Raw genomic sequence first — 12,371 nt, forward strand, 5'->3', positions numbered from 1 at the left:
CGCAGGATGCCTGTGAGGAGACAGAGCCCCCTTCTGTTGTGCTTTGACCAGACCCAATTGAGAGCCCCTCCCAAGTTTCCAGTGCCTCCCCCTCCCGCAGGGGACCACCAGAGAGAAGGAAGAAGCAGCTTGCTAAGCAGAGGAAGCCCAGAATAAATGATGCAAAGCAGCTCAGGGACACCTGAGAGGTATGGGAAAGAACGTTACCTGAGGGACACTCTATGGACAGCGTGGATTTCCACCTTCTTCTTCAGCACTTCCCGGATCTGGCCCTTTTCGGGGCCTTTCTTTACCTTCTCACGGCCGATCAGGTAGAAGTATTTGGGCGTTAAGATGAAATCACGTTTAATAGGCTGAGGGGACAAGGAGAGAGAGAGGATGGATGGGTCACAAGGAGGACACGAGGACCAGCACAAGAGGGCACCTGTTTGCCACCATCAAGACCCATCTTTGTGAGTGTGGTCGCAGGTTGCCAACCCATGCATGCAAAATTCAATATAAAGTCAAGCAAACATTCCAGATCCTTCATGTGTTTAAAATGCCATCAAGTCACAGCTGACTTACAAAAGAGAAACACAGGCGATTTGTCATTGCCTGCCTCTGCATGGCAATCTGGGACTTTGTTGGTGGCCTCTCATCTAAGTACTAACCAAAGATAACTCTGCTTAGCTTCTGAGATCTGATGAGACTTTCAGGTCTTTATGCTTGAAATTAGAGGTGGTTGGTATGTAGGATTCTCGAGAGACCTTTAGATATTCTTCCTCTGGTTTATTCCAAGTCCCTTCCCTGAATGTTCAACTTTCATTAAAATAAACAATAATAAATCTACATTTTACTCATGGAGGAAAAGTACATGACTATGTCCATAAAAAGCAGCCTACTTCCTTCTTCCAAGGTTTCAGCCAGTGAGACCAAAGGCTGAGGAATTACAGACAAGCACTAAGGACCCCTTTAAGTTTTTTTTTAAAAAAGGGGAGATGGAATACAATCAAAGAACTTTAAAACTATGAGGTTACCTGGCCCTTCAGCTCTAGTCCATCACCCCCAACCTGTGCTTTTAGGCTGATTCATCTCCCCACAAAAGTCCAGTGATTGCCTTGAGACTCATGATAGAGACATGCGCACTAGAATGCTGTGGAAGAGGATGTCCCTGATGCAAATTTGACTTCTCATTGGGCTTGGCTTGATGTTCTGAATTTAATATACCCAGAGCTCATTTCAAGGGGGAATGAACCAGAACGCCGTTCCGGCAGTTCCCCCAAGTCAGGTGGCCCCGCCCACCCGACTTTAGGGCCGTTTAGGCCTTGATTGGGGCCAAAATAGCCTGAATCCAGGCCAAAACAGCCTGGATCGGGTCGTGCCAGGTAGGGGAACCTTCCTCTGCATGGCACTGACCCAGTCCTGGCTGTTTCGTCCCCAATCTGGGCTGAAACGGGCCCAAAATGGCCATTTTGGGCCTGTTTCAGCCTGGATAAGGGCTGAAATGGCCCAGATCGGGGTGGAAACATCCAGGACCGGGTCGGTGCTGGGGGGGAAGCCTCCCCTACCCAGCACCAACCTGCTCCCGACCATTTTGGCCCCGATCCAGACCAAAACGGGCCCAAAATGGCCATTTTGGGCCATTTTGGGCCCGTTTCAGCCCGGATTGGGGCCGAATGGGCCCGGATTGGGTCAGTGTCAGGTGGGGGAAGCGTCCCCCACCTGACAGCGACCCAGTCCTGGTAGTTTCGGCCCCAACCTGGCCCCAAAGTGCCCCAAAGGGCCATTTTTGGCCCTTTGGGGCCCGGATCAGGGCCAAAACAGCCTGGACCGGGTCAGTGCCAGGTAGGGGAAGGTTCCCCCCCTCGGATTCAAGCTAATACGGGCCGTTTTGACCCTGATCTGGGCCTGAAAGTCCCAAAATGGCCACTTTGGGCCATTTTCTGCTGGGATTGGGGTCAAAACAGCTGGGATTGGGCTGGTGCTGGGCAGGGGAAACCTCCCCCTCCTGGCACTGACCCAGTCCTGGCTATTTCAGCCCTGATCTGGGCCTGAAAGTCCCAAAATGGCCATTTTTGGCCATTTTGGCCCCATTCCCGCTGGGATCGGAGCTGGAACGGCCGGGATCAGGTCAGTGCCAGGTGGGGGAACCCTCCCCTTCCTGGCACTGACCTGGTCCTGGCTGTTTCAGCCCTGATCTGGGTCCAAATGGCCATTTTGGCCATTTGGGGCCCATTTCGGCCAGGATCAGGACCAAACCCACCAGGATTGGGTCGTTGCCTGGTGGGGAACCCATCCCCTGCCCAGCACTGACCCAATCTGGGCTGTTTTGGGCCGAATCCAGGCCAAAATGTGCCCAAAATTGCCATTTTGAGCCATTTGGGGCCTGTTTCAGCCTGGTTTCGGGCCAAAGGGCCCTGATCGGACCACTGCCAGGTGGAGGAACGCTCCCCCGTCTGGTAGCAGCCAAATCCCAGCCATTTTGTCTGGATCAAGGGGTGTAGCATATGCTAATGACTTATTCTAATGAGTTCCTGCAGCTCTTTTTCTACGAAATGACCCCTGCCCATACCTTTGTGTGGCTTACCTGCCACCAATGCAAGCCTAAATGATTAATTGGACCACAGATTCTTCTCCCATTTACCCTTTCCTCTCTCTTGTGATGAAATGTAAATTTATGTAAATGTTAATGTTAATGATTCTGATTTACCTGACAGGGTTGTTGTAAAGATTACCAAAGTAAGGTTCTGAAAGTCCTTTTAACACATGCAGTGTGCACATGTACTTCTGAGCTTTGGGAGACAGCAAAAAATAAAAATTCCTCACTGCGGCATCTCATCAGCGTACTGAATTGTTGCCTACCACTCAGCACAACTAACAACAGTGCTTTCCTCCAACCAAGAGGGATTGTTGGAGGAAAGCACTACCAGTAGCAGAACAGAGGGGGCCTAAAGCTCCGCAAAAACGCATGGCTGTAGCAGTGCGCATGTCTGCATTAGCACCTTTAAGACTAACTAACTTTATTGTAGCATAAGCTTTCGAGAACCACAGCTCTCTTCGTCAGATGCATCGTGCATCTGACGAAGAGAGCTGTGGTTCTCAAAAGCTTATGCTACAATAAAGTTGCATCTGATGACAAGATCTGTGGCTCTCGAAAGCGTATACTACAATAAAGCTGGTTAGTCTTAAAGGTGCTACTGGACTCTTTACTATTTTGCTACTACAGACTAACACAGCTAACTACTCTGGATCTATGACCAAGTGTGCGTTGGTAGGTACAGGAGGGAAAAATCACAGAGGCCTTCAAAAAATAAACTACGACAGCCTAAAGCTTAACAAAATTTTATTGCGGCTTGTGCTTTCGTGACCTAGAGACCACCTCTTTGGATGCAATGAGTGAATCCTCCGTATGTAGACACTTCATGTGTGTGTGTGTGTGTGGGGGGGTAACAACAAGGGGCCATGAGAAGCAGAAAGCACAAAATGAAATGCATTCCTGTGAAACTGGGATCTGATCAGAGACTGATCACTGGTTATGCCAAGCCCATACACATCTGTAAAGGGTCACAGGTTTTACTAACATAGTTAACAGCTATATTGAATCGCAAGTCTCCTTAGTCAGTCAGGAGCAGGGTAACGTGAACTCTAAAATAAACCCAAAAGAAATGTGGATGAGAAGTTTGCAAGGCGAGGGAGGAGATTCTGCTGCCTCCAGACCTTGTTAGATACACTCTTTACTTTCGAAACCAAATTGATCTCCAACTGACCTTAAACCGCCGGTCGTATTTGGTGACTGAGTCAGCAAAATCTATTCTTTCCCTTTTGGCCAGGAACTGACGCAGCTCCGGCTTGTCCTCCATGCCCAGGTAATCGCCCACAAAGTTCCGATTGATGCTGTTCCTCCGCCGTTCTTTGAAGTTGTACAGGATGTGGGATGCTGCATGGACGAAGGGGAAAGGAGCATCCAGTTTGAGAAATGACCAGTCGGCCATCTGGGTATATTCCAAGTATAGAATTAGACACTGGGCACAAAAATCAGCGTCCTGAAAAAAAATATCAACACTGCTTCCAATAAAACAAGGCACGATTCTAGAACACGAGCGCTCCTTACCTTCTTCTCGCATCTGTTCGTATTTCCGGATAGCAATGTGCCGACGCCAAGCTTTCTGGATGACTCGGGCATAGCCATCAAACTTCCGTTCCCGCATCTCCTCTAGAAGGAAGAGCTGGTGGAACATGGAGCATGTGATTTCAAACTTGGGCGGCAGATACAAAATCGGGGTTATCTTCGATTCAAGGCTCTCTGCTCTTTGCAATTAAACATGCTAACATGAACAGACAAGCTACCTTTTGCTGAGTCAGGCAACTGTCCAACTTGCCTAGCCTTGTCTACTCTGCTTGACTGCAAGACCAGGGACTCAGGCAGAGAAGCGACTTTCCCAACACCTGAGATCCTTGAACTGGAGACATAGGGACTGAATCTGGAACCAAACCACCTGCCCAGTACTCAGGCAGAAAAGCATCTTCCCCAGCACCTGCAGTCTGAGATCCAGTCATACTAGTCTTGGACCGTAGTCCGTTCTGCACATAAAACACCTGCCTAGTCTACTGGTAAGCCACAGACCCTCCCCGTGGTTTCATGGAAGAATGCCACAATTCCAGCAGGGCATTCAAAAAGAGAGAATTGGGGAACAGATGTACAATTCACTGTCACTCTTTCAAAAGAAAGTAAGTTTCTAGTTGTGTTCAAAAGTGTGTGAGCAACACCCAATAGAATCGCAGAAGCCCAGAATAAGATTTCCAGCCGTGGAAGGTTTTTAGCTTCTTGCGCCTCACCTGCGACTAGCAAAACCCAGGGTCATGCAAACACAGAGATTATGCCTACTGGTTTTTCATGGGACAAGGAGCCAAAACACACGTTAAGAAATACCTAGGTTCAGCACGTGTTCTCTTACCTCAAGGTTTGCCGGGATCTGTAGGAGTCCTGGAAGCTTAAAGTTTAGCATTTACAGAGCAGCAAAAAGGGGAAGGGAAATACAGGCGCCTGTATTTTAAGCTTTAAGCTTCCAGGACGCCTTTAAGCTTCCAGGACCCCTACAGATCTTTAAGCTTCCAGGACACCTACTTTAAGCTTCCAGGACGCCTACAGATCCCGGCAAACCTTGAGGTAAGAGAACACGTGCTGAACCTAGGTATTTCTTAACGTGTGTTTTGGCTCAAGGTGAACCCTGGTAGATCAGGAAGTGGGGTCAAAACCCCGGCTCCACAAAATGACCTCATTCAACAAAATACCTGATACTAAAAACAAGGTAAAAATACCAACAAGTCAAGCAAAAATTCCCAACCATTTGCCACACTTCTACAGAACGTTGATGCTGGACAGAGCTAGGGATGCTCGGCTTACCGACTCAGGGTTCTTGACGAAAACCTTGGTGCGGCCCATCTGGTACTGGTCGATATCCATATTGACGGATTTCAACAAATGCTGGACTCCTTGGCGCTCATCTCCACGCCACCTGGGCCATGTCTCTGGGGTCAGGATGGCATACCTGAGCATAGAAGGGGACATTCTTAATCAAATGATGCAAGCTGACATTGAAGTTCAGTTTAGGTGGCTAGCCGCATCGGTCTGCAGTAGAACAGCAGCAATTGAGTCCAGTGGCACCTTAGAGACCAACAACATTTTAAGAGTGTAAGCTTTTGAGAGTCAGTGCTCCCTTCTTTAGACACATTGAAGTTCAGGGGGATCCCAGAAGGATAAGAGGGAGATTGTTTTTAAACCAAGGGTGTACAATGTCCAGAAGTAAAATCATTTTGGGCTGCAAGAGTGGCACACTTCCATTTTTACTTCTGCATACAAGGATACCTCTGGGAAATGCTGTTCTCCATCCGGCCAGAAGGCACCCCTTTCAAAGGCCTTGATAGAGGGAAGATCGAGGAAGGAAGTTGTGCAGAGCTTCCACCTTGCTGAGCTGGGGATCCCAGAGAAAAGGAAACACTCTTACCGTTGCAGGAATTTCTGAAACAGCCTGCGATAGGCAAAGCCAGCTCTGCGAACACGGATATTCTCTTTCAACCCCAGATATTCTACTTGGTGCTTCACCCTAAAAAGGGGGAAAGCATGCAACGTAACAGGGAGACCTGAAGGACAATCATCCATTGGTTTTCTGCCAATCTGGTTCCCAACCCACCGAAATAATTCAGCATTCTCTCTTACATATTCCTCAGTTCTCTCCTATGCCAGGGAGTGGGAATGAATTCCAAACTGGTTTAACATGCAATCCTGTGATGAGTGACTCCAATTGAAGCCCATTGAAATCAATGGACTTAGACTGGAGTAACTCTCCATAGGATAGTAAAGAGTCCAGTAGCACCTTTAAGACTGTCTGGGGTCTGAGTCCCAGCCCCCAGATTTGCCAGGAGGGAACAGTGGGAGGCAACCGGGAGGCAGCGGCCCTGTCACCCCAGCGAGCAACCAGGTCCAGAATCTGCCCACTCCAGGGGGAAGGGGCGAAAGGCCAAAGCCTCAGAGGGCTGGAGGGAACAGGGAGAGACCAGCCAGTCCCACCCTCCAGGGTGAAGAGAGGGGGCTAAGCAGGACAGAGGAAAAGGGCCAAGGCAGGGGGAATAGGGACCCAGCAGCAGCCCAAACAGAGCCCTTACCAGCCAAGGAGGAGAAGCAGCCACTACAGCCCAGAGCCACACCCCGGCTAGAGGACAGCAGCCTGGCTCAGGAGGTGCTAGGAGCCAAGCCCCTCCAGGTGGAGCTGCCACAGGCATTCTGGGGGAGGAGATGGGTAGCCCCGCCCAGCATCAAGGAGCAGGCAGCCCAGAAGCTGGCCAGGGCAATTCCTCGCGAGCAAGGCCAGGCAAGCTCAGCAGCACAGAAGCCGGCTGGGGCAGCTCCTCATGAGCAAGGCCAGGCAAGCTCAGCAGCTCAAAGGCCTACTGGGGCAGCTCCTCGTGAGCAAGGCCAAGGAGACCTCAGCTGGGGATGGCTCGCATTCAACCCCACCCTGCCAGCAAGGCAAGGAAGCCTAGAAGGGGTTAGTGATAGGAGGGAATCACCTGAGGGAAGGCACAGCTGGGCCAAGTCAGGAGAGGGACAAGCCTGGAAGGAGGGCGGGGCGGGGAAAGGAAGCCCTATAAAGGGTGGCTGGGAAGAGCTCTGAGGTGGTGGGTGTGAGTAAGGAGTGATGGTGTGGAGTGAGAGCAGAGTGAGAGTGGAGGCGAGTTCTGGGAGGAGGAGATGATGGAGGACGCAGGGGGTGAGCAGGTCAGGTTGAGCAGGCCAGCGAGTGGACTGAGAGGGAGTCAGGATGATGTATACTGCCCCTCCTTCCACAGAGCAGGGTCCTGCAGCATCCCTGGCGTCCCTCTGATGTCAGGGCCGGCCCAGCCGGTGCCCCGCCCAGTGGCAGCAGCGACAAGCCCTGACAAGACTAACCAACTTTACTGTAGCATAAGCTTTCGAGAACCAGATCTGATGAAGAGAACTGTGGTTCTTGAAAGCTTATGTTACGGTAAAGTTGGTTAGTCTTAAAGGTGCTACTGGACTCCTTACTATTTTGCTACTACAGACTAACACGGCTAACTCCTCTGGATCTATCTCCATAGGATTGCACTGTAAGTCTCTAGTGCAGACTGGACATAAGGGATATTTGTCTGAGCCTCCATGTCCTTGTCTGTCACTCTCCATTTTAAGACAACCCTTTGTGGTTACCTCTCTGATCCTCAAACCCTGAAAGCAGATCAGACTCCAATCATTCATTCCTCAAATTTCCCTGCTGGGATTCTGTCACCTTCTACATTCCAGCACAATCTATTGCTTACCTCTGGCTATGCCCTCTCATTCCAGTAGGCTGAAAAAACTACCTGCCTTCCCTACCCAAGGCTCTACAGATAACCTGCTCCTTCAAATGTCCCTGCCATTTTATCCTTGCTGCCCCTTATGCCTGGAATACACCCCCTTGTTCCCATCGAATTACGCTTCAAAACTCAATTTTCTGTGAAATCTTTAGCTCAGTCCCCTCACCTTTACCAAGCCAAAGTATATTTGACTGAGAGCCAAGCTACAAGTGACGCCTTACACAGGTCGGACATTTGTCAGCTTCCCTCAAGTTATGATGGGAAATGTAGGCATCCTAGTTTTACAGCTTGGCTCTCCATTACAGCTGCAAGACCAGGATGCCTACATTTCCCATCAAAACTTGAGGGAAGCTGACAAGTATCCAACCTGTGTCAGGCGTCACTTGTAGCTTAGATCTCAATGAATATATTCATGTCCAGTCCGAGCTGCCTGGCGTCTCTATGCGCTTGCGTGTGTTACCTTTGCCTTTCCACTCTATTTTGTCCTCCCCATTGCCAAGTACCATGGAGCAGAGGCCTACCCTCTCTCCTGCAAAAGCCCCGATATTCATTGTGCTTTTAAAAGAATAAATCACTGCCATCCTTTGAACTGGCAATGTGCTTTATCCAGTTGGTAATACAGGTATGCCACCATCAACATACAAAGCCAAAGACAGAAAAAAGATTGTAATGTCAAACTGAAATAACTTAAAAGTTGCTTTATAAATTATAAAATCACCATTTTTATGATTAAGGCCGTGTCTCATGGCATTTACAGACAAAACTTGGAAGGAAATCTATTTATTTATTTATTTACGTGTGTATGTATGTCGGTCGTTTATAGTCCGTCTTTCTCACTGAGGCTCAAGGCGGATTACATAGTGTGAGATTATTACAATCAGTATCAAGGATCAAATGGGCAATGAGAGACTAATATACCCCAACAAACATTGCCTCATATTCATCTAGGACAGTATTGCATTTTTTTCCCCATCAGCTCTTCCTCTAAGGAGCTGGGTGTAGCATTCTCTCCTCTTAAATTTTATCTTTACAACCACCCTTGGAGGTAGGTCGGGCTGAGAGAAGTGCTAAAGAGCTCGGGGTGACATACAAGCACGCCTCTTTTAAATGGTCTTCGTACAACAAGTGGTGAGATAGTTTATGTTGAGAAAAAGTAGCCAATCCATGTTCACCCATCAAGTTTTATGGCAGAGTGGAGATTTGAACCTTGCTCGCCAACTCTAACCACTATACACTACTGGCTGTGTAACAACCGAGCATCGCTTTTGCGGAAGAAATCTCTCTTACCGGCTCTCTTCCCAGTCTCTAGGCCTCTTGGTTTCGTTGGGTTTAATGCAGCGGATGTAATGGGGCGTGCACTTCATCAGGGTATTTACAAGATCATTGGCCTGTTTCTGTTGGAAGAGATCCAAGATTCTTGGCGTCACCCAACCGTGCCTACCCACTGGGATACCCTTTCCGCCAACACTCATGCATGCAGGGTATGAGGTGGTAGAATGTGCTGTGCCACTGCGGGGGAAGGATCCAATTTTGGAATCCCCAACTCCCTGCAAGTAGAAATCTAGCACAGCAAAAGAATTTAAGGGCCTTTTGGAGCCAACCAAAAATCATACTTCTTGTTTCCCACAGTGGCCAATCAGGTCCTCCAGAAAGCATCCATAGCTTGTCCCTGTTATTGCAAATATACACTCCCTCCAATAGCCTTCATAGATAATTAGCCTGTGACCAACCTCTTCTCTCCCTCGATGGATTTGTTTCATCCCCTTTTTAATAAGCCATCTAAGCTAGTGGCTATCACTTAGGCTTGCAACCAGCAGGAGAAGGAGGGGTGGAGGATGGAGAAAATGGCATGGTATAATTTTCAGCAAATACATAGAAGTGATGTCACATTGCCCGCAGGATGTTCATATGATGCTCTAGGATTGGGACAAAACTCTATGGTAAACTCTATGGCTGTGGAATTGGAGGCCATCAATATGTAGATCATACCTAGCTCTAAATCTCGTTATCCAAATCCCCTGGTGATGCAGTAGAGTTAACGAGTTGCTGCTTGATAGTTATTGTTAATTGGCTGAAAGCAAACAAATTGAAATTGAACCCAGACAAGATGGAGGTGATGCTGGTGGGGAAAGCAGAGATCTTGAAGGACGGTGTGCTTCTGACCTTTGATGGGGTTCAGTTGACCGTGGCTGACTCAGTTAGCAGCCTAAGGGTTATACTAGACCCAGCACTGCTTCTAGAGAGGCAAGTAAATGCAGCTGCAGAAAAGGCCTTCTCACAAATCATACCAGCCTGGAAAATGGCCCCCTGTCTTGACACGGCCAATCTGGCCACATGGATTCATGGCACATCAAGACTAGGCTACTGTAATGCACTCTACATAGGTCTCCCCTCAAAGTCAACTCAGAGACTTCAGCTGGTGCAGCTTGATATCGCTCCCATTCTGCTCTCACCCCATTGGCTCCCCATCAGTTACCAGGCTCAGTTCAGGGTCATGACTACCACATTCAAACCCCTTCATGACCTCATATCTGTGACCCCCACCTCCCCCTATGTTCTGCTACAGCAGCTTCACTCATACCTTCAAATCTTCCTTATTGGAGAAATTAATTAAATCAGACTTACTTTGATTTTGGAACTGGCTGTGGTGGGACGTCCTTTTTTGTCGGCATCGAGTTTTTCGGGGAACAACATTCGAATGAAGCCACTAAAACAAAATATTCACTGTTACGTGATGACAAGAACTAGGGTTACCAGCCTCCAGGTGGGGGCTGGAGATCTCCAGGAATTTCAACGGATCTCTAGGTATCAGTTCCCCTGGAGAAGATGGCTGCTTTGAAGGGTGGACTCTATGACATTATATCCGGCTGAGATCTCTCCCCTCCCCAAACCCCATTTTCTCCAGGCTCCGCCTCCCAAATCTCCAGGGATTTCCCAACCTGGAGCTGGCAACCCTAACAAGAACAAGAGAAAGGTGCTCCAGACAATATAAGATCAGGATCAGGCTGATGGGCCATCTAGTCCAGCCTCCAGTGGCCAGTTAGATGCCACCAGAAGGCCTTTAAGAAAGTACGGAAGCAGTTTGGGGCCCAAACTGGGCCCAAATCGGCCTGCTACGAAGTGTGGGAGCGCTCCTGGGGTGGAGCAATAAAATAAATAGTAATAAATGACAGGGCTTTTTTTCAGCTGGAACGTGGTGGAACGGAGTTCCGGAACCTCTTGAAAATGGTCACATGGCTGGTGGCCCCGCCCCCTGATCTCCAGACAGAGGGGAGTTGAGATTGTCCTCCGTGGTGCTTGGTGGTGCGGAGGGCCATCTAAACTCCCCTCTGTCTGGAGATCAGGGGGCGAGGCCACCAGCCATGTGATCATTTTCTCCAAGGGCAACCCACTGAGTTCCACCACCTCTTTTTCTAGAAAAAAAGCTCTGATAAATGATATGCCAAAAATACTAGATGTTGATGGTGATTAATGATGATGATAATACAGTTAACAACAACAAATTGTGTTTTTTAGGCTTATTATTTAGATTTAATATTTATTTTTGTTACTTATTTTGAATGCCGACATTTATATATAATTTTAGTATGTTCAATATTCAGTGTACACAATTGTTACAGTAAGGTATGATGAAGCTCTTGGGTAAGTATTTATTTATTTATTTATTTATTTACCTGTTCAAATTTATATTCTACCCTCCCCGCACCGGCAGGTTCAGGGCGGATCACATTGGTATACATTTAAAATGACAACCACAGTTAAAAACATAATAGATATAGTATAAATATTTAAAAACAAACACAGCAGCACAAAATAGTTCATTGATCCATTTCCGACCGTCACTGAGAAATAGTTAAAGAAGGAGAAAACCTCCTTTTTGGAGGTGGATGTTCTCTACCCTTTCCTTTCAGATATTTATGTAAACTAGGGGTGTGCGCTTCAGGGTTCCTGATTCGGAAAAAAACCTGAATTGGGCCCGATTCGTAAAGATTCAGAATTTCCAAATTGGGGCCAGTATGATGGCCCTGATTCAGAAATACCAAATCAAAGCTTCCCGAAGCAACTCGAGTCAGTTTGGGTCACTTCAGGGCCTATATAAAGGGTTCTCTCCCACACCACACCACTTACCTTGGACATCCTGGTGGCGGCGGCGTGAGTGACAGAGGCTGTGGCTGCGGCCTTCCCCACAGCAGAGACACCGGCTGCAGCCTTCCCTGCCACCCAGCTGGCCACTGCAGAGGCGGAGGAAGCGGTGCGGGTGGAGGAGGAGCCAACTCTTGCCTTCAGAACAGGTAAGTGGGGTTGGGGTTGGGGGAAGGGGGCTCAGTGGGGGTGGGTGGGGGGACTTGATGACAGTTTCCCCCTCACTTCGATATGCTCTGAATAATTACGAAGCATACTGAAGTGATTCTGATAACCCGAATCAGAAGCGGCTTGCCACTTTGGGTTTCGGGTTATTCTGAATCTTTTTCCTGCTTCGGGAAAACCAAATATTTCACCGGTGCACACCCCTAATGCAAACA

At 48.4% G+C, this 12,371-nt stretch overlaps 1 protein-coding gene across 1 annotated transcript in view; it reads right to left on the minus strand.

Moving 5' to 3' along the window:
- Positions 1 to 12,371, minus strand: part of MYO1F (myosin IF) — a 79,171-nt gene that overhangs the window by 13,302 nt on the left and 53,498 nt on the right. Inside the window, exons 16-22 of the mRNA XM_054980238.1 lie at positions 10,474 to 10,555; positions 9,136 to 9,242; positions 5,985 to 6,083; positions 5,384 to 5,528; positions 4,091 to 4,205; positions 3,747 to 3,916; positions 208 to 353 (exon numbers count right to left, since the gene is read on the minus strand). Of these exons, the coding sequence (XP_054836213.1) occupies positions 208 to 353; positions 3,747 to 3,916; positions 4,091 to 4,205; positions 5,384 to 5,528; positions 5,985 to 6,083; positions 9,136 to 9,242; positions 10,474 to 10,555 (864 nt within the window). The remainder of the gene's footprint in view (positions 1 to 207; positions 354 to 3,746; positions 3,917 to 4,090; positions 4,206 to 5,383; positions 5,529 to 5,984; positions 6,084 to 9,135; positions 9,243 to 10,473; positions 10,556 to 12,371) is intronic.

Source organism: Eublepharis macularius, chromosome 5 (genome assembly GCF_028583425.1).
Source record: "Eublepharis macularius isolate TG4126 chromosome 5, MPM_Emac_v1.0, whole genome shotgun sequence".
Taxonomy (NCBI): domain Eukaryota; kingdom Metazoa; phylum Chordata; class Lepidosauria; order Squamata; family Eublepharidae; genus Eublepharis; species Eublepharis macularius.